An 18,569-nucleotide genomic window follows, 5' to 3' on the forward strand; every position below is an offset into this window, starting at 1 on the left:
GTACCTCAAAGTAACGTTACTGTACATAAGTTACTATACTTAAAAATGAGATGCGTTTCTGCCTTCTTATGTCGATTACGCCTATCAGTTCCAGTCCCAATCACAATAGACAATAGAGTAAACCAGTAGGGCCAAAGTATTGGCGACTGGGTGATTGTTTAGGGTGCACAACTTGCCCCAATTGTCTTAATGGCTAAAGGATGCCACATGTACAATGTCTAATGTTTTGTACCACATATTATTCCTAGTTATGGTGCTTTATTTTTTTACCGTTGGGCATATTTGCTCATTTGCATATATTTGCATTAACAGCCCTAAAACATGAAACCATCCCTAGACCATAGCACATTCTGTAAATGCAGAAACTTTCGCGGTGGTTTAATGTTCGCGGTTTTTGCGGTGGCCGCTTCACCGCGAACTTAAAACCACCGCGAACATTTTTCTATGGCAGCAAGAGACTACAGTGCATGGTGCTACCGCGAACTTAAAACTGCGAAAAGTCCTTTTTCCCGCTACCGCGAAATTAAATTCCCGCGAACTTGAAAATGACCGAGAGACACCAGACTATGATTCTATTGTACTTTCCTTAAGGCACCTCCCCGAACACGTGACCCCCCCCCCCCCCCCCTTATCCCGTCCCCTTAGAAAGGCGAATGCAGCTCCAAACTTTTCTGTAATATTACAGGTTGGACTCAGAGCTTGCAGGTTCACGGAAAGAGGAACTGTGTTTATCGTTAAAGCCGCAAGGGTCGCACCTGACTGGAGAGGCCAGGGAGTTGACCGAAAGTTGTCGCTGTACCAAGAAGAGTGGGTCCGCCGGAATCGCTCAACTGTCAAGTATAAGCGATCAGTGATGGGTGACGTCCCTCGTGCCATGATAGAATCCACGAAGAAGAAGATGCGGCATGTTTTTAGCTTGGTGAGTTACAGCTACAAACACCCTGACTTAGCTCCGGATATTGCCCTGGCTAACCCTGACTACCATGCAGCTCATGATCCAACCCAAGCGGTTTCTATCCGTCTGAACAAAATACATTCATTAGACAACTTTCAGGACTACTGACCGTAAGTGACATAACTTTATTCCACCTCAGCCCTTCATTGGGTACCAGTGCGGACCCAGTCTGTGGTGGCGACAGAACCCGGGTCAGCTGGCTCGGCTGGACAGGAGAAATAATTTACCACCTTCTCTTTCATCTGGGAGCGGTCGGCGTTTTGGGGGTAGCTGTGATTCGCGATTTTCAACATGGGCAAGGCTCTGGAGTTCTCGCGCCCCTAGCTTTACTCACACTACTGCGCTGCAGTACAAACGTTCTGTGAAAACATGACCCACTCGTTGACTTCAGCCGAAGCTGCCATGACAACAACAACAGCATTCTTTTGTTCGAAAAGAAACGTGTTCCGAAACTAGGGATAAAGAACCAAAACGTTAAAATTCGAGAACAGACCTAGAGCGAAAGAAAACCACACACGGCTCAACAGGTCACGGACTGAAGGTGTGTTTTCTTGTCTCCGCTTGCCCTGTGACCGTCCTATTGAGTGGAAACGTGAAGAACGATGAGACGTCTCCTGGTTGGGGTCCTCATTGTCCTCATAGCCGGAATGGTGAGTAGAAATGCCCTGAGAACATTTAGTACCTCCGTTTTGAAAAGTGTGAAGCGTTTGACCGACCATAGGTACTTATTGTCGATACTTATCATCGCAAGGCTATATTTCGACTACAAAAATCTAAACTTCTTGTAATGACATTACCATAAATGTTGACGAGTAAAGTCATCTATATAGTCATGCACTACACGACCTCATGCTTTTGAATGACCCTGGTGAATATTTCTGCATGTAACATATAGCAGTTATTGTAGGATGTACGTAAACGTTGAGCACTAGGTCTACGTGGCTATAGAAAAGTCTTCAAGATTCATATATTCACGATTTTTAAATGTTTAAAAGGAGACTTTTTTCACAAATCACAGGCTGTGGAGGGATTTAATAGGAGGAAGCCTGGTCCTGTGAAGCTGTTCACCAACAACTACTTGAAGAGACTTGATAAGATCTTAGGGCCCAGGCCGGAGCTGGAAGGTGTTGTGTGTTCCGACGACAGGGGCTGCAACTCCGGCGAATGTTGCACGAAGTACAAACGGTGCAGGCCGATGATTTCGGGGGAGGAGTGCTACCCCTTGAAGATCTTGAATATGGAATCGTGTCCATGCGAGGGCGGGATGAAGTGTCAAGTCTACCGCCACCTGCAATGGAGTCATGTAATGCACCAGAAGGGAACCTGCGTACCAGAGGACGAGTACAAGGAACTGGTATGTAGTGTACATACGTGGTCAACGTACTTAGTAGTTATTGCAAATCACAATAGATAGACGAGCTGGTTTTATTCGGTGGTTACCAATGACATGTTCGCTTCTGCTATCCGATCTGGAGACTTGCACATTCAAACTGTTTGGTGGTAAAATCAGTTAATCAAGGAATGGGTTCTAGAGCGCTGGTTCGATGACAACAGGCCCTCCCGCAAGTGACGGAGGGCGTTTCCGGTGTTGGAACGCCTGTTCGAACAATCGCTTGAATCCATTCCATAATTCGTCCATATGTGGGGACCAATCAGCGCCTGCGTCCATAATTTGGACGATTCCAGAAGTTAACATGGTCACCGTTCCCAGACGGAAACACAGAGAAGCGACTGTATATAGTGTATAATGAATGTCAGAGCTAGAAGCGACTGTATATAGTATATAATGAACGTCAGAGCGAACTTCTTTCCGGATGGTACCCAGGCTACAATGACCAGGCGTTATGGCACCATATACAGCGCTTGGGGCGGGTCATTAACTCTTAATTATTCGAATACTGCCCCAGCTATACAAAGTTCTATTCCCTCCAAAGTTGACTTGATTAAAAGATATGTTTACCATTTTCTGTACCGGTTATGAACAAGTTCAATCTCATCGCTTCGAATTTCTTTTCACCTGCAGGAACTTAAGACCTACGACGAGTGGACCGACAAGGACCCATCCGGAATCAAGAAGTACCTGGGGAACAAGTGGAGGAACCAGATTGGGTTCACTTCCGGTGTCCTTGGTCGGGGGAGAAAACGCCGAAGTGTCCAGAAAAACGCACATTAGACCCGAAACATGATGGGCTGCTTGCAAGAAGGAACAATCGCTGCAGTTTATTGCCCGATAATATCCCCGTACTCTCCAGTGACTTTAATACAGATGTATTTCTCACATAGTACACAGCTAGAAAAATATTTCAACAGGCCACATGAAACCTTGAAAAGAGGCATCTATAGCGAACATATCAAGTAAACACATCCTCATCTACACATTTTTGCTCTGTGAATACTTTTGAATTAAAACTGCAGCAGAACAACATTGTGTCAGTTTTCAGTTTTAGTTTTCGCATACATATATGTAAGAGACAGGAGGGTAGCTTTTCGGGGGCCAATTGTTGCATAAGTTACATGTACTTACATACAGAGACTATCTTTCATCCACACATATGTGCTGAACAAGGCAAGGTCTCGCACATATAGCAGGCGGAGGCTCAAATGTATGATCACTTCGCTGTGGTGTTCATGCACTATGATCAACGAGCACGAGTACAACAACTACAAGTACTAGTAGTCAAAAATACGTTGCTCTAGTGGTTCTAAAAGTATTTCTACCATCACACAACTTTTCTAACTGTCTGTTCTAACGGGCATCTACACAACGCCTGATCGTTGCTGAATCTGCCAAAGGAGACGTTTTAAGTACACATCCTGACCATATTAACCTACCAACGCCCTAACCAAAGTAGTTATTTGGAAGAATAGAACATACCTCGTCTGAGAAGCGATGCCAATGCTTCAGTCATTGGTTATTTTCTAACGAATAATGCAACAGTAATATCGTACTACCGTCAATAAAATTTAGTATTGTTAAAAACACAGCAACTACTAGTCTAGGGTAACTACCAATGTAATTTGTTCTGGATTAGGAAAATTTGGAGCCATTCACTTCTGGGCTTTTGAATGGGCAATGTAACAACTTCACGCATTTGTTATCTTTTCACTATGACGTTATTGTCGAGAAATCCATTTTTAAGTGACATTTAACGTTGTTCACTATGCGTCAGTATGACATTATAACTAGAAAGTCTACTTTTATTCAACTCCCTGGCCACAGGAATCCTGAGCCGAATGTAAAAGATCTTATGTCGCGATGCTCAATAACATTGACAGGAGAAATAATTTACCACCTTCTCTTTCATCTGGGAGCGGTCGGCGTTTTGGGGGTAGCTCTGATTCGCGATTTTCAACATGGGCAAGGCTCTGGAGTTCTGGCGCCCCTAGCTTTACTCACACTACTGCGCTGCAGTACAAACGTTCTGTGAAAACATAACCCACTCGTTGACTTCAGAAGGTGCCATGACACACAGGTGTAGATCGTAAGATAGACCTAGGATTTTACCGAACTAATGTTTTGCACATCGGCATGTACGAGATCTACTTCATACTTTAGTTCCACCTACGTTCTTGTTCGAACTGACCATCTCTTATGTGGAGTTACGGAGGAACTCAACGAGCCAACATCTCAGACTTTCACATCACTCGGCTCGCATCTGAGCTATCAGAAACAGTAAGTGTGTTTTGTAACATGTCCTGAATACAACGATATTCACATTGAATTATTCCCATTTATTCTCTTGTATGATATGTATGCTGATATGATTTCTTAGAATAGGATGATACCAAGAAATATATTTTCAGCTATTTCAGGTATTGATCAATGATATCACACAGTAGATTTTAACCATTCATTCGGGAAGGATGTCTACGATACCCACCTTTAAGTGAAGTAGAGCGATTGCTAAGATCACGTCTGTTTTTGTGTTGCAAGATCTGGTCTTCGCTGAACAAGAGCCATGTTGGAGCTGACATCATTAACATCGTCATCACCAGTTTCCGTAGGGGAAGTGTGGTAGCAGACTACTACATTCAGTTACGTCAGAGTACAGAGGTCACGGACAGGGAAATACAAGAAACACTCAGGTCCGCTCTGAGGAACAGCACGGACTTAAACCACTCCTTAGATATACGTATACAACTTGAGTCAATGTGAGTCTATCAAATTTTCTCTTTAAGGTATATGTCAATAAGGCAGACACTAACTGATCATGAGGTTGTTATGCTATATCCTGTCCATTTCCTAAAGTACATAATACCAATGGTGACAGCTGAGAGACATAGTAACAACGGCCAGTGCATTAATTAGAAACCAGGGAACGTCAAGCCTTGATGTTTGCTGACCTATTGATGCACATACTTCAAAAGTAGAACATTTCAAGGTTTGACAAGCCACGGCTTTTTCATGATGAAGTCTTAACATATCTTTTCATATCTTCCAGATGTGTGAAGGTGGACGGAGTCAGCACGTGTAAAGATGACGGGTCGCCACAGTGGCCACCGTGGGCAACATACGCCATTGCAGGGTGTGCAGGTCTGGCCGTCTTGGCTACCTTAGCCTTGATAGTCAGCAGAGTCCATAAAAGGTAAGTAATACTGAGCGTTCGTTACGTGAAGCAATATTCAGTAAGGAACAACGAGGCAATACCACTACAAGACGCTTCCGCTCAGTTTCCCCTTACTTCACGTACAATCAATAACAAAAAACGATGTTTTATGTACAATGATGTCTTTGAAAAACTCAAAATCTTTCCTTAAAAAAAACATTGTTTTGCCTGAACCTTGTAATTATTTTTATCGTAAGGCATAGGGAGCAAAGGTTACCTCGTGTACGTATGTTAAAAAGGTAAGGTTAAAGTTGCCAGTGCATCTATGCAGATGCTTAGGGTGGCGCCCATCTCCACTTCAAAGCCCACATTTGTGCAAGTCACTACATCAGGGGGCTGGTCCGCTGGTAGTGATGTGTGTTTAACTTCCATACTCTTCCTCATTAGTGCTGAGTGCTAATCAGAGAAAGCAGCATGTACCATTTTTAGAGTCTTTTGTATGACTCGGACGGGGATCGAGCTCACGACCTACCGAATGCAAAGTATGTGCTTTGCTAATTAAATGTACTATACACAGCCGTCTTCTGATAATGCCCGTTCTTTTACAGTGGTAGATTCTCGTGGGAATTAGAGCAACAGAGTGATGGTCCTGACCTTGGCGGTGGATCCAACATGCCGTAAGTTCACTCATATTATTCACCATGACAGATCAGAAAATTAGGACGATTTTTTTAAGAGTCATTATTCCTATTTATATTTACATGCAAGCAAATACTAAAAGCTCAGCAAAACTCCTCATGTCATCTGCAAACGACAAATTTTAATATTGAATTGTTTCAGGGGCTAGAGGGCAATTGTATTACAGAACCTTTTGCAATTTTTTCAGGGACACCAACCATCACATGAACCCCCTTTATAACGTGTAAGTATACAATGTTCGCATATAGCGTGTGGAAGTCACGTCGCTACTACTGATTATTACTTCGACCAGAAGACATCTTTTGACAGAATGTTCTTTGATACCCGATAGATTAAAACATTCGTAAGCCATTTTTTATTTATTTATTTATTTTTGTTTCTAATTAGTCAATGTGATGAAAACATGACCCACTCGTTGACTTCAGAAGGTGCCATGACAACATTCAACAACAACAACAGCATTCTTTTGTTCGAAAAGAAACATGTTCCGAAACTAGGCATAAAGAACCAAAACGTTAAAATTCGAGAACAGACCTAGAGCGAAAGAAACCCACGCACGGCTCAACAGGTCACGGACTGAAGGTACAGACTGAAGGTGTGTTTTCTTGTCTCCGCTTGCCCTGTTACCGACCTATTGAGTGGAAACGTGAAGAACATAACATGAAGACGATGAGACGTCTCTTGGTTGGGGTCATCATTGTCCTCATAGCCGGAATGGTGAGTACAAATGTCCGATTGTATCCCCGTTTTGAAGAAAAAGTGAAGCGTTTGACAGGCAGACCCTATGTGCTTTTTTCGATACTTATCATCGCAAGGACATATTCTGACGACAAAAGTCTAAACTTCTTGTAATGACATTACCATGAATGTTGATGAGTAAACCTATCTATAGACACGTACTACACGACGTCCTTTTACCATAACGTTGGATTAAAATGAAACATTTCTGCATGTAATGTTACATAGACCTGTGCTTCATTGAGGCAAAGTTGTTGTTCAGACGAAGACAAAGTGCATATATTGTAGGATGTACGTAAACGTTATGTAGCAATAGGTCTACGTGGCTATACATTCAAGATTCATATATTCACGATTCTAAGCGTAAAGGGAGATTTATGTACATGTATATATATATATGCTCGTCGTAGTGTTGTCGGTGTATTTTTGATGGTTATGGTGATATTATATATATATATATATATCATCAATCCCCCCCCCCCCCCCAAATTACAGGCAGTTGAGGTGGCAGGTTCTAGGTGTAGAGCGGACGGCGACTGCGAGCCTGACGAATGCTGCACGGCGTACCGTACGTGCAAGCCGAAGATTAGGGAAAAGGGTATGTGCCACCTCCGCTCACTCCATATCTATGCTGGACAACATTGTGGCTGCGATGATGGGCTCAAGTGTCAACCCTTGTCCGGCATGGCTGCGCTTTTCGCGGGAGGGTTTGGGTGGGGAAGGTGCACCAGGTGAAGAAAGAGGTATGTACACATCGTTCGTGGAAAACGTACTTAGTAGTTAGTGCAAATCACTATAGACCAAGCTTGACAATAATGACGATTCGCTTCGCTCACTAGGTGGTTTTATTCGGTGGATACAGTTGAACCACAGAGCTCTGTGCGTAGCGACGTCCGCGGTTTGGCCCCGCTGCATGGGTGTAGCTTGTATCCCCGTTTTGAAGAAAAAGTGAAGCATTTGACAGACAGACCCTAGGCGCGTTTTGTCGATACTTTTCACTGCCATCGCAAGGACATATTTTGACGACAAAAGTCTAAACTTCTTGTATTACATTACTTGTTGTAATGACATTACCATAAATGTTAATGAGTAAAGCCATGCACTACGCGACCTCGTCCTTTTGCCATAACGTTATTATAACATTCTGCATGTGACGTTACATAGGCGTGTGTTCCATTGAGACAAAGTTGTTGTTCAAACATAGAGCAGATATTGTAGGATGTACGTAAACATCCTTTAGCACTAGGTCTACCTGACTATACAAGATTCATAAAACGCTAGTTCACCTTTATCCACGGGGTAACCTTTATCCGTCGTATATAAAATCGTAGGTTAGACACTCGACTTCAACATATGTGCGTATTGTTACAACTTTTGTAAATTTTGCGTGGTGCAACAAAACTAATTTCTTGTATTAGAATCGGTATGAACGCAGCTGCCACATGAAATATACTAGTAATAAATGACACGATAACCGTCAAGTACAGGTAGACAGAGGTTTAGTATGGGGTACTGATCTTTGAAATATCGTCAAATTTGAAGTTAATCAGATTCGAATTTCAGAGTACTATCTTGGTTCGAAGGATGGAACTCAGCCAGCGGGGGTCAGGTGATGTTGCAGCTTTCAGCCGGTGTTTGGAAAAAGTCACATACCAACAGCTCAAGATTTGTCGTCTGAAATAGGTTTTCTGAAACACTTCCAAATTAGACTGATGTCACGTGAAATCTAAACAAAGTAAGATTTATATGCAAGTTGACAAATGCCATTGGATTAAGGTTTTTTTAAACTTAACTTAAAAGTTCTGTACTGAAGCACTGCGAAAGGTCATTGAGTTCGGCTACTCCATCAGAAAAAGATACCCTAGAATTCGACCTGTTCTTACATAACTTCGGGGCAAACCCGTTTCCGGTTAAATCAACCTGGGAATTTTGGTATCGATTGAACTTGAAGGTAAGGAAATGGGCTATCGCGCTATGCAATTATGTAATGCATTGGATCTAGGTACATGAGCAGTAAAAGATGCTAGCACCTAAAAACTGCCCCCAAATCGCCTATGTTTCGAAAGCAATAACGTTCGCTGTCATTTTGTAATGTAACAAATATTTACATGAGTGTACTGGGCGAAACCTGTGAAAAAGTATGAAGATTGTGTAGGTATGAAGTATTTTTTTCTGAACAACAGGCAGTTGTTCACACCCATGCTGCGGGTCAAATCAGTTCGCGACAAAAGCCGTATCTAAGAAAATAACGCGCTAGAGTGACCTGCGGTTCGACTGGTTATAGCAAAGGACCAGTCGTTATGACCTCGGGGCAGGTCATTAACCCTTAATCGTTCGAATACTGCCGCAGTTATCCAAAGCTTTATTGCCTCCAAAGTTGATTTGATTTGTTTAAAAAAAACATGTGGTTATAAACTTGTTCAATCCCCTCCCTTTGAATTTCTTTTCACCTGCAGGGAATGGTCCGGTTGCGGTGTCCCTCATCGTGCTTGGGCGAACTTCGAAAAAGTGGAGTTCCCGACCAACAGTCGATTCTATAGACGCGAAACATGATGGACTGCTTGCAAGGCTGAACAATACCTTCAGTTTATTGCCAGATAACCGACATCCCGGCCCCATCAGTGCACAGCTAGAAAAATATTTGAACTGGATACCAGAAACTCTGAAAGAAGCATCTATAGCTAACATCAAGGAATTATCATATCATAATCAACGCATTTTCCGCTCCGTGAATACTGGATATTGAAATAAAATTGCAGCAGTTGCATGGACAACATTGCCAGTTTTCATTTTTAGTTTTAGCATACATCAGAGACAGGAGAGTGCATTGTTATATATGTATAGCGGCTGTATCTATCTATATAATTTCAGAGCAGGGAGGTTCGTATTACGTCGTCTGCTACAACATTTGAAAGCAAAATCTCAACATCTACATCCTACATGCCTTGGGTGATTGATAGGGATTCTAAGGAGGATTTGTGTCAGTAATGCTAGTTAAGTATGGTCACATTTCCGACCCGGGACCCGGGCGGGTTGTTTGGAGAACTTGACGAAAAATGAAAGTTTATATCAAGGAATATACCGAATATTACCAACACACAGATTATGCGCATGGCTATTTTTCTGTTGTGATTTATTCTTTATATTATTTATTTTATACTTTTCTTTCCCGAAAGCTTCCCGGTCGGGGCCCCGGTTGGAAATGCGCCTCAGGGGACATTAAGGCGCAGCACTCTCCCTGGACGCTTTGCCCCAACTGAGGGGCGTTGTCCAGTACTCAATCAAGATCAAGAAATGTGGCCGACGTATAACAGTAGGACTGACTATCGGCAAGAACATTACACCTTGCTGTCAGAATTAGGAAACCGTTAGGAGCGCCCCAAACGTCTGCTTGGAAATTACAATTCATAGCAAGCCAAGACGTCTTTGTTTTGCTGTTTTGGCAAACACCGGCGGGGCGGTCACGCCTTAGAGATGACAGGACATGTGAGCCATGTGTCAGGTATTAACCTGCACACACCGGTCAAAGCAATGGGTCTCCAGGGATTTAAAGGTCATCAGGTCAGCAAATTACAGCCACTAGCCCCAGGTTTCAGTGAAAATATTCAATGCAAGTCGTCATTACTTTGCTTCAATTAGTAAATCGGCAACCATTTCATTCACAACTGCAGGCTACAACCCTACCATAGACATGTATACAACAATCCACACAAAGGAAACACCCCTTGCACGGCCTCCATGTAATAGTACACCGCATCTTTTATAGCGCCTCCTTTCGGCTCGATTAGATCCTGCCCGTGCAAATGGCACCATGGAGGCCGGGCGGCCATGTTGTGTCAGCATTCTACTTCCGTTCTGTTCCCTCTACTGTCTACAGCTTTGCTATCTGCAAGTTTGACTGAACACAATTGTGTGTATTCGCTATCTCTATCCCTTTACGTCCTGGATTTGGGCCCTGGTCACAGCCGGGAAGAGCAAAGTCATGTCGTGTAGTGTTTCGTATCCAAGGGACACTGGTGTGACACCGGCCTCACTGATCGTTTTTGAGGTGAGTAGATTGATAGCCATCCATTTTCATGTAATGCAGTCAGTTTCATTCCGAAGTGGGACACATGGTATATGGAAAAATGACCAGCTGCGAAGGTATTGTGATAAAATGTACATGACCCTACCACATTCCAAAAGATCATTAGTGTCTGTGCCCTCAGGCCTTGTAGCATAGCCACGTCTCTGAACAATGGTAACATAGAATCCAACCTTTTTGCATGAAAGCGACCAGAGGAGCAAACTGCACCGAGAGAATTGAACAAGAGGTTAGGATATAACTGTTGATTCCAAGCCGAGCCGACGGTGATTGGGGAGGGGCCATAATTCCGGTATCTGTTATGCCACCTGTCAACGGACCTGACTCAAAATTTTAGGTATCCAGCCCAGCGGTGGATTCACTAATGCCGATGGCGATGTCATGATTGATATGGAGTATTATGGACAGCTGTCGTGGGTCACTCTTGTTACGCGTAAGGAGGCAGGATTACAGACTGTGTCTTGAAGAAGATACCTCGTCAGTTATTTCCCGGGGTGATTCAGTAGCCTTCCTTTGGTTCTCCGGGAGTACAGATTGTAGAATTCGGCAAAAGTGGTATACTAACGTTGGCAATTCTCTAGGAGAGCCAGTCTCTCCGGATCAAATCGAAACACTAACTCCACTGGCAAACTACTCCGTCTATCATGAGCCAATGTATTTTATAGTCTGGTCTGGTCTGGTAGCGGGGACGGACAATGCATGAAAGAATGGATATTTAACCTCTGTCCATCTTCAACCTTGCTATGGCTAGTGAAAGAGAACTATTTTTTTCTGCAGCTGGCGATCTAAGTAAGATTTACTTTTTTCCAACCAGAGAATGACCAGTTTAATAGCTATAACGTTACTTCATACATATCTATCATTCTTTCCCGATCTCACGCTACTATCGATTGCTTCGTTGTAATTAGACTTAGCCATTACGTCAACCCTCTTCGATCGTGAAATCGTTTGTATCTTTCGTGTCAGCGATGTGAATAACGTAAATGACGACGCAAGGGGCGGATAATTTCTGTTATTCTGTTTCGTGGACCACACATAACAGTCTCTCTGATCAGACATCACAATGCAGTTGACATTTCTGCCAGCGCAGACTATATGTTTGATGTATATTTATCCCAAAATTACGATGTGTATCAACGGGCATGCAAAGATGATGCCAGAAGCATTCCGTGAAAAGTAACAAAAGGTGGAATGACGCTCAGTGACATGATAGTACATAAAGGAACCAGGTGACCCGAGATGTATGTACTCTGTACTGCGGGTCGTGGGTTTCCTGTTCCGCCATGGTGCCAGCGCTTCACCTTTCAGGGCGCCCTTTGTTATACCAAATAGTATTGTCCACCATTGTATACAGCAGTGCGTGGAAGGAGTGCTGCACCTAGTAGCATCCGGATGAGATTTGTTTAGCTATTGATATACGTATATTAGTGTTACAGAAGTTGGATACCTATTTGGAATGTGTTTATGGAGTACATTTTGTATCATATTGATTCCGTCACGACTTCTTCTTTAGATGGTGCATTGCCATATGTTTATCTCATATCGTATTGTCAGTTTAATAATTAGGTAATGCATTAGCCTTTTGTTTTTTTATTTGTGGACCAAGAGAGGACAGTTTACCATACTTGTTTGCCTTAGTGAGTTGTTTTGTGAGCTAACATGCCCCCGTCAGAACTAACTACATGGAAACAGAACGATATGCATAAAGCATTACATTTGTATCTGCGAATCACTTTGTAATTGTTTTATGATTGCAACGGATTTTTTTTTCAACATTGCATTTTTCTTCTTCTCAGGAGACAACTATGGAAGGATGAATGGGCTACGTGCACTCTTTTTGTCAGTTGGAGCGGAAAATATTATGTATAGAATCCTATAAGCCGTGAGGTCGACACAGGTTAATCGGGTAAGGCCTAGCCTTCTTCATAATGTACTTGTGGCTGATGAAACAGCAACACTGCAGAGGGAGAGAGGCATGCTGTACGCCAGGATTTTGTGCCTTGGGTGAGGCAGGGGGTCAGAGTTCGTCCATGAATAGCATCTGGCAAACCAACTGAACTCTATTCACCTCTATAAGAGTACATAAAAGGACAAAGCAACGTGCTGCGCCTCACGGACAATGTGTACATGCCCTTAAAATAGCACGAAGATAACTTGCACTGTATGGCGGGGATAATTCGTTGAAGGGACGCCATGGTAGCCAAGATTCTAGACAGTAAACTCCGTGGTTCATTCTTCCACTACGGACGCGTGCTCGCCAACTGCCCCGCCCCCTTCATCGTTCTACCCTTGGTGTTGTCTGCGATGTTGGGATATTTTGGAGGATCCAGGCTGATCCTAGGCGATGATTTGGAGTATCTATTTACACCAGAGGACGGGCAGGCGAAGAGAGACGGCACCGCAATGCGGGATGCTGGGTTCCAACCCACGGATCTAACAGCGAGCTGGTCTGCTGGGCGCGTGATTGTGAAGGTGAGCGATGATCAAACGTCTTTCATTTTGTCTTGTTTGGCTCTAACTATTAATCATGGCACTTTATTTGACTTGGGTTGAGCGACAGAGCTGAGCTTTGTTTGGTAAGTCGGGATATGATGATTTATCCAAACTTTATAGTCATAAAACAAGTTCAATTGCAATTGCGTGCACGTCTGAAATATCTTTGTGTAGAAACACGGGTATAGAATTGTATTGAAACGATGTCATTGAACGTCAGTAAGCACCACATAACGTCTGCCGTGTGTATTTGTGTGCTTTCAGGTAAAGGACGACTGGGAAAATATACTGAAGAGTGATGCCGTCGACGAAATCCTGCGGCTAAACGACGCCATCCGCAACGCCACAAACACCGATGGAGAAACCTTTACAGACTTGTGCTTCAGGACACAGCTGGGATGTCTGGAAAGTAACATACTCGGCCTGATGTCGAACTTTCGTCTACTAAACACTTCACAGGATATGAACATCACATATCCGCACTACAACCCTTTCGGTGTCGGGGGGTTGTGGCCTGATCTGTACTTGGGAGACGAACTTGGAGGAGTTGACACCGCAGGGGACAGTAGGACAGTTGTAGCTGCCAGAGCAATGCAACTCATATATCACGTGAACGCAACTGGACAGAGGAGGATAAGTATGATGACAGCATTCCACCGTGCTGTCGCGGACTTCCGGTCTGACAGAGTCCTCGCGTTCTTCACTTCCGGTGATTCGCTCAACGACGAGATTTTAACCTTACCGGAAAGAGTTATGCCATATCTCGCCGTATCCGGTGGTTTGTTGATAGTTTTCGCGGTCGGGTCGTGCACGATGGCAGACTGCGTGCTGACGAAGCCGTGGGTTGCGCTGGTTGGCGTGATGTCGGCGGGCCTGGCGGTGGTGTCGTCCGTAGGGTTGGTGCTGCTGTGCGGCCAGACTTTCCCCACACACGTAGCCATGGTGCCATTCCTGTTGCTAGGTAGGTCAAGTTCAAGTGCTCGCTCAAGAAGAACATATTCACCATCTTTACCTGCAACAGTAAGGTTACCTTCGAAAGACAACAAAGAACGTAACGTTAGTATTCGTAGTTCAGCACCAAGGACAGGAACTAGAATTGCTGATTTGATTTATTTTAGTGCATTTGCACAAACCATGTGTAAACCTTCAGATATTAGAAACAGTTAGATGCTATCAAACTGATCAATATCGGGGCTATCCTTGTATCTTTATACTACACAGCACAGGGACAACTTTTGTGTACGATGCCTATACATTGTACCAATGTTACAGAATACTAGCGACAACAGCGGGTCCCTATTCTTGAGTATCGATCTTACAACATGACTTTCTATAGGTATTGGTGTGGACGACATGTTCATCATGATCGCCTCGTGGCGTAAGACTGATTCCCGTCTGGCGGTGCCGGAGAGGACGGGCCACGCCCTGGCTGACGCCGCCACCGCCATCACCATCACTTCTCTCACGGACTGTGTCGCCTTCGCGGTCGGGACCATCACGGTTTTCCCTGCCGTGCGGATATTCTGCATCTATGCTGCTGTAGGCGTCGCCTTCGACTACGTGTACCAGGTCAGGCTTGCCGCTACATGTTTGATTTGGTTTCCTTTGTTGTTAGATGTTCTATGATCAATTTACAATGCTACACACACTGCTGTTAAAGACTTAAAAAATATAATTGGGTGAATTGAGTTCTTATGTGAATTATGTTGACTTGCCCAAGTTTAGTTTAGCTGAATTTTGCTACTCCTGCAGATTACATTTTTCGCCGCCATCTTGTCTCTCGCTGGCCGGAGAGAGAAGGCTGGTCGCCATTGGCTGACGTGTCTCAAAGTTCCAACCAATGAAGAGGCAGGTCAAATGTCATCAATCAAAAAACTCTGCTGCTCTGGAGGTAATCCAGCACAAGACGACGTCTCCGATCAACATAGTGATGAAGATCGCCGACTTCCGTTCATGAATAAGCTGCTATGTAACTATCTAGCCCCATTTGTTGTAAACCCGTTAGGAAAACTGTTGATATTGTTAGTTTTTTTTGGTTACCTTGGGGTTGCGATATGGGGATGTTTCCACGTGCGTGTAGGGTTAGAGTTTGAAAACTTGGTTGCAGACGATTCTTTCGTCAAAGACTTTTATCGCGCGGAGCATCGGTACTTCAAGGAATATGGGCCAAAAGTAGACATTATAGACACGGGTCCTTGTGAGTACTGGAAGGATGAAGTGCAAGAAGCTGTGAGGAACAAGATGAGTTCCTTCGACAAAAGTCCGTTCTTTAAGAATTCGTCCACAACCGCCCAAGTGTGGTTGGAAGACTACCTCTTGTTTCTAAAGAACACAGGAAACGGCAGTGCTGCTACAGATGAAACTCTCTTCCTTTATCTTCTCAATACCCAGTTCTTACCAACGGTCGGCAGGCATCACAAAATGTCCATAATTTTCAACTCAAATTTTACTGCTATTGAAGCCTCCCGGTTTGTAGTCATAACAAGAAATGTCAAGACCAAAGAACAAGAAAAAGATATGATGCTCGAAGCACGGAGGATAGCGGAACATGGCCCATTGAAAATGACTGCCTATACCATTGATTTCGTTTTTTCTGACCAAATTGATGAAATTTTACCCAGCACCTTGCAGACGATACTCATCGCTGCGGCCGCCATGTTTGTTGTATCATTGGTTTTCATTCCAAATTGCATCTCCACGATGCTCGTGACATTTGCCGTTGTTTCTATAGACGCGGGACTTGTAGGTTACATGGCGCTGTGGGGAGTACAGCTGGACATTATCGCCACAATTTCCGTTATCGTTTGTATTGGCTTCTCTGTTGATTTTTCGGCCCATATCACGTACGCTTACGTCAGTTCTGAAGCGGAAACGACAGGGGAAAAGATGAGAGAAGCTCTGCAAACGGTGGGAATGCCCATCATTCAGTCCAGCATGTCAACTATATTGGGCCTACTTGTTCTCGCATTTTTCCCAGCATACTTGTTCCGATCGTTCTTCAAAACCATGTTCCTTGTGATGGTGTTCGGCTCCTCGCACGGACTTCTGGTCCTACCCGTCCTTCTGACAGCACCCTGTCCGAAATGTTGTAATGCAAGACACCATCGAAAGGGGGCGATCGCCAACCAGAAGGCACAGGAGACGGCAAAAGAAAACCAAACCAGAGAAACTGCGTCGTCACCAAAACGTTCCCTGCACAGTTCAGACGGCTATATTCCAATGAAAACGATGTGTAGCTCTGAAATGTCCAGGGAGGACACCATAGAGCGCTGCCTACAAGATGCAGAGGACACTTTACTAACTGTCATTCTGGAAGGCAAGGCAGCCGGCCTAGACAACCCAGTACTGCGGGTAACACCATTGCGTTTCAACGAGGAAACTAGAACCACAACACTCTGAATGAATAGCGTAATGATTCCCTTGAGGTCTCCATCCAGATAGCCGGGTCAATTCCACACAACTAGAGATAAGGATTTCCCAGATCCTGAAACTGTCTGGTGTATATATATATAAGAGGATTTGACTTTGGTAATAATAGCGGAAATATGTGTGTTTCTTTGCTTAAAATCAATGATTCCTTTCCCACACAATATGTACTCAGCGTCTGTGCCCTGGACAACCCTTTGGGGCTTGTGTCTACGATAAGTAGCGTTGTTAAAAGTAAGCTGTAGGCTGGATTCTGTGTCCCATGGGGGTCCCTTGTTCCCTAGTTCCACCCCAAAGGGTAGACTTTTTATATACATGTGTATGATAATATATATATTCAACGAGGTAAAACACCAATGACAAGATTTTACTCGTGGCAGCTTTTTCTACAGCAGGCAGCTTTTATTAATTATTATATTTCAGCCATACCATAGGTATGGTGAAATATATTGTATTCGTAATGTTTCTTTCTTTCTTTCTTTCTCCTGTCAACTTTTCAAAGCGATTCATCTCCGCCGTTTCTGGACCAAATGACTTGAAATTTGGCACAAGGGTAAAGTGGGCAAATACCCAAATGTGTTTTTTTCATTTTTTTCATATCTGCTCCTTAAATGATTTTATTGAGGTTTTATTGCAACTTTTGGACCAAAACTGTATATTTTGGCCCCCTGTACCATGGTATTACATCCAAATGACCTGAAATTTGGCACAGAGGTGCCCTAGATACTTATTCAAAGGATCCATGTATAATATGTGGTATAAATCACTTCAAAATGGCTCCTTAAGGAGGTTTTTGTGGGAGAGTTTAGGATAGGTAAGGTTGGAGTGCCGAGGTCAACGACCTCTAGGTCATTCTGGTGTGTCAGGGCCACAGGTGTGCCAGGTAGATCCAATTATCTACCTATCTACCTAGTCCATAGACATCCAGGTGGTTGGTGGACAAGGTAAATCCAATTAATGGCCAGCCAATGAGCGAGCTTATTTTGCTGGAAGAGTCCATTGTTGGACAGGGGGTGTATTTTAAAATTTACTTTTAGACTTTGGTGATAATGCCAATGTTTTTTTAGTGGAAGTGTTTTCGCACTGATCCACTTGACATTACAAGACTACTACTGGGACAGTCCATTTTTGCACATAGGGGGGATTTAAAAAAAATCAGTTTTGGACATGGGTGATGATTCCGAATTCCATTTGTTAAATGGAAGTTTACCCCCACCTGAAGACTGTACATGAGGAGGATTCGGCAGCCAATCAGCAAGCCTTGTGTTATCTGGAAGAGCCCATTCATGCACGGGGGACTTTTTTAAAATTCAGTTTTGGACTGGGTTGCTTCTTATACAAAAGGCCATGTACTGTGAGTATTTCTGGACTTGTCTATTGTGCAATTTCAAACAGGGTGAGCTGGGAGATTCCATTCTTCGACGGAGGGGGTATTTTTTAAAATTCATTTTGTGGACTTTGCTGACTATTTTAGCTGATATATTTTTGGATCGCTCCACTTTACATAGGGGTATAAGGCAGGAAGAGTCAATTCTTGCACAGAGGGGGGATTTTTTTCAAATATGGTTTTGGACGGCTGATGATTCCAAATTCCATTTCTTAGCAGAAGTGTTTTTGGAGTCGTCTA

The 18,569-nt window shown here is 43.6% G+C and overlaps 3 protein-coding genes and 1 long non-coding RNA gene across 4 annotated transcripts; all 4 read left to right on the forward strand.

The window, feature by feature from the left end:
- Positions 1–1,425: 1,425 nt before the first annotated feature.
- LOC118415491 lies at positions 1,426–3,378 on the forward strand. The gene is made up of 3 exons (XM_035820151.1): positions 1,426–1,605; positions 1,974–2,309; positions 2,979–3,378. The coding sequence occupies exons 1-3, from the start codon at positions 1,558–1,560 to the stop codon at positions 3,126–3,128; spliced, it is 534 nt and encodes a 177-aa protein (XP_035676044.1). The 5' UTR covers positions 1,426–1,557; the 3' UTR covers positions 3,129–3,378.
- Positions 3,379–3,485: 107 nt separating this feature from the next.
- LOC118416184 lies at positions 3,486–6,428 on the forward strand. The gene is made up of 5 exons (XM_035821264.1): positions 3,486–4,628; positions 4,890–5,107; positions 5,398–5,541; positions 6,111–6,179; positions 6,389–6,428. Exons 1-5 carry the CDS (start codon positions 4,548–4,550, stop codon positions 6,426–6,428), a joined length of 552 nt encoding a protein of 183 aa, XP_035677157.1. The 5' UTR covers positions 3,486–4,547.
- Positions 6,429–6,712: 284 nt separating this feature from the next.
- Positions 6,713–9,713, forward strand: LOC118415492. Its single transcript, XR_004831125.1, has 3 exons — positions 6,713–6,918; positions 7,435–7,682; positions 9,396–9,713. It is a non-coding gene; the product is annotated as an uncharacterized LOC118415492 (long non-coding RNA).
- Positions 9,714–10,699: 986 nt separating this feature from the next.
- LOC118415488 (patched domain-containing protein 3-like) lies at positions 10,700–17,354 on the forward strand. Its single transcript, XM_035820147.1, has 5 exons — positions 10,700–10,987; positions 12,820–13,495; positions 13,781–14,477; positions 14,853–15,085; positions 15,269–17,354. The coding sequence occupies exons 2-5, from the start codon at positions 13,217–13,219 to the stop codon at positions 16,913–16,915; spliced, it is 2,856 nt and encodes a 951-aa protein (XP_035676040.1). The 5' UTR covers positions 10,700–10,987; positions 12,820–13,216; the 3' UTR covers positions 16,916–17,354.
- The last annotated feature ends 1,215 nt before the right edge of the window (positions 17,355–18,569 follow it).

The sequence above is a fragment of the Branchiostoma floridae genome, chromosome 5, assembly GCF_000003815.2.
Source record: "Branchiostoma floridae strain S238N-H82 chromosome 5, Bfl_VNyyK, whole genome shotgun sequence".
Taxonomy (NCBI): Eukaryota; Metazoa; Chordata; class Leptocardii; order Amphioxiformes; family Branchiostomatidae; genus Branchiostoma; species Branchiostoma floridae.